Source organism: Chiloscyllium plagiosum, chromosome 14, assembly GCF_004010195.1.
Source record: "Chiloscyllium plagiosum isolate BGI_BamShark_2017 chromosome 14, ASM401019v2, whole genome shotgun sequence".
NCBI lineage: Eukaryota > Metazoa > Chordata > Chondrichthyes > Orectolobiformes > Hemiscylliidae > Chiloscyllium > Chiloscyllium plagiosum.
In genome coordinates, this window is record NC_057723.1 from 77,603,252 (window position 1) to 77,605,003 (window position 1,752).

The window sequence follows — 1,752 nt, forward strand, 5'->3', positions numbered from 1 at the left end:
AGCAGAGTTAATGTTTCAGGCCCAAGCTTCTCTTGTCGCCAAGTCAATTTAAAAGCATGTCATTCAGACAAACTCAAGTGCCCTCATGAAGCTTGTAACTGCATTAACCTTGTAACTGCTTTGGCTGCAAGCCACTCTTGTGCAGCACCGCATTGTATGCACATCTCAGTTTGGCAATCGAACCCGGTCCCTGGTGCTGTCAGGCAGAAATGCTAACCCAGCATTTTTGTTTCCATTCCTGAACACTAGTTTAAATGTTAACCTTTGTTGTTCTACACCATTGCTTACACAATCACTGTGCCCAGCCATCATCTCCTGGAACTGGGTGTCCAGATGTAAGGCATCTGGCCTCTCAAATGCATCAGGAACACGAGATCCTGCACTAGCTTTGTGCTTTGTGGCCCGAAGCTGCGATTTTTAAGGTCGGCTGTGATTAGTTCTGCTTCACAAAGATGACTATTTTCAATCTGCAATGACCAATGACATGGGACAGATTGCTTCTGATCAGGTTTTGTATCCCCCACAGCCACACAGTGACTTCACATGCACCATGCTGTGATTATAGATGATTGCATCTTTCATTCTGTAAGTGCACGAATGATACGGTTGCCCCTTGGAGGACCATCCATCGCTCAGATGTGGGATCTTCATGCCAGGACAGGAAACAAACATTGACACTGCCCGTTCTGGGAGTACTTGCAGCACCTTCCATTCACTGTTCACAATTAGGAGTCAAGTGAAACTGGAGAGTAGAGTGTGCTTGGGGCACAGTGAGTGAGGGACAGACTCAGCCTGGTAATCCAGTCCTCCACCCCCCTGAACCTCCATTTCCCTTTCTTTCTGGCTCTCCCTCGGCAGTGTATCCTCCACTGACCACCCAGGATTACAACTCTACCTTTCATCCTTCCTCCTGAGCCCCATCTTATGCTTGGTGCTACAAACCGACACGATGCACCCACCCTGGGTGTAAATAACTGCCAATAATCCCAGACCAACAGTATCCTCTGTCTCTCCTCCCATTTGCTGAATTTTCCCTCTTCCTAAATTCCCTACTTCCCTGCCATAGCTGTGTCCCTTGATTTCCTTCTGGACATTTATTTTGTCCACCCCCAGGACTGATTATGGCCTATCCTGCCCCTGACTGATGGCTGACCAGACCATGACTAATCTCCAAGCAGATCCCGGAAAGATGTTCCGTGAATCCCCTGACTGTTTGCATGGATCTTCAACACTGACTGTGACCCACTCCTTGGACAACTGACCATGTCCAAGCCCTGATGCAAATCGCAGCCACTGCCCTTGACTGACCACATCCTGACTGACCGCACCCTGATAGACTGCACCCTGACTGACCGCAGCATGACTGACCGCACCCTGACTGACCGCACCCTGACTGACTGCACCCTGACTGACAGCACCCTGACTGACCGCACCCTGACTGACCGCACCCTGACTGACCGCACCCTGACTGACAGCAGCCTGACTGACCGCACCCTGACTGACAGCACCCTGACTGACCGCACCCTGACTGACAGCAGCCTGACTGACCGCACCCTGACTGACTGCACCCTGATGGACCGCACCCTGACTGGCCGCAGCCATAAAGTCATAGAGATGTACAGCATGGAAACAGACCCTTTGGTCCAACCCATTCATGCCGACCAGATATCCCAACCCAATCTAGTCCCACCTGCCAGCACCCGGCCCATATCCCTCCAAACCCTTCCTATTCATATACCCATCCAAATGCCT

At 51.0% G+C, this 1,752-nt stretch overlaps 1 protein-coding gene across 1 annotated transcript in view; it reads left to right on the forward strand.

Annotated features, from left to right (window-relative positions):
• Positions 1 to 1,359: 1,359 nt before the first annotated feature.
• Positions 1,360 to 1,752, forward strand: part of LOC122556865 (uncharacterized protein in mobD 3'region-like) — a 2,327-nt gene continuing 1,934 nt past the window's right edge. Inside the window, exon 1 of the mRNA XM_043704120.1 lies at positions 1,360 to 1,605. Within this exon, the coding sequence (XP_043560055.1) occupies positions 1,360 to 1,605 (246 nt within the window). The remainder of the gene's footprint in view (positions 1,606 to 1,752) is intronic.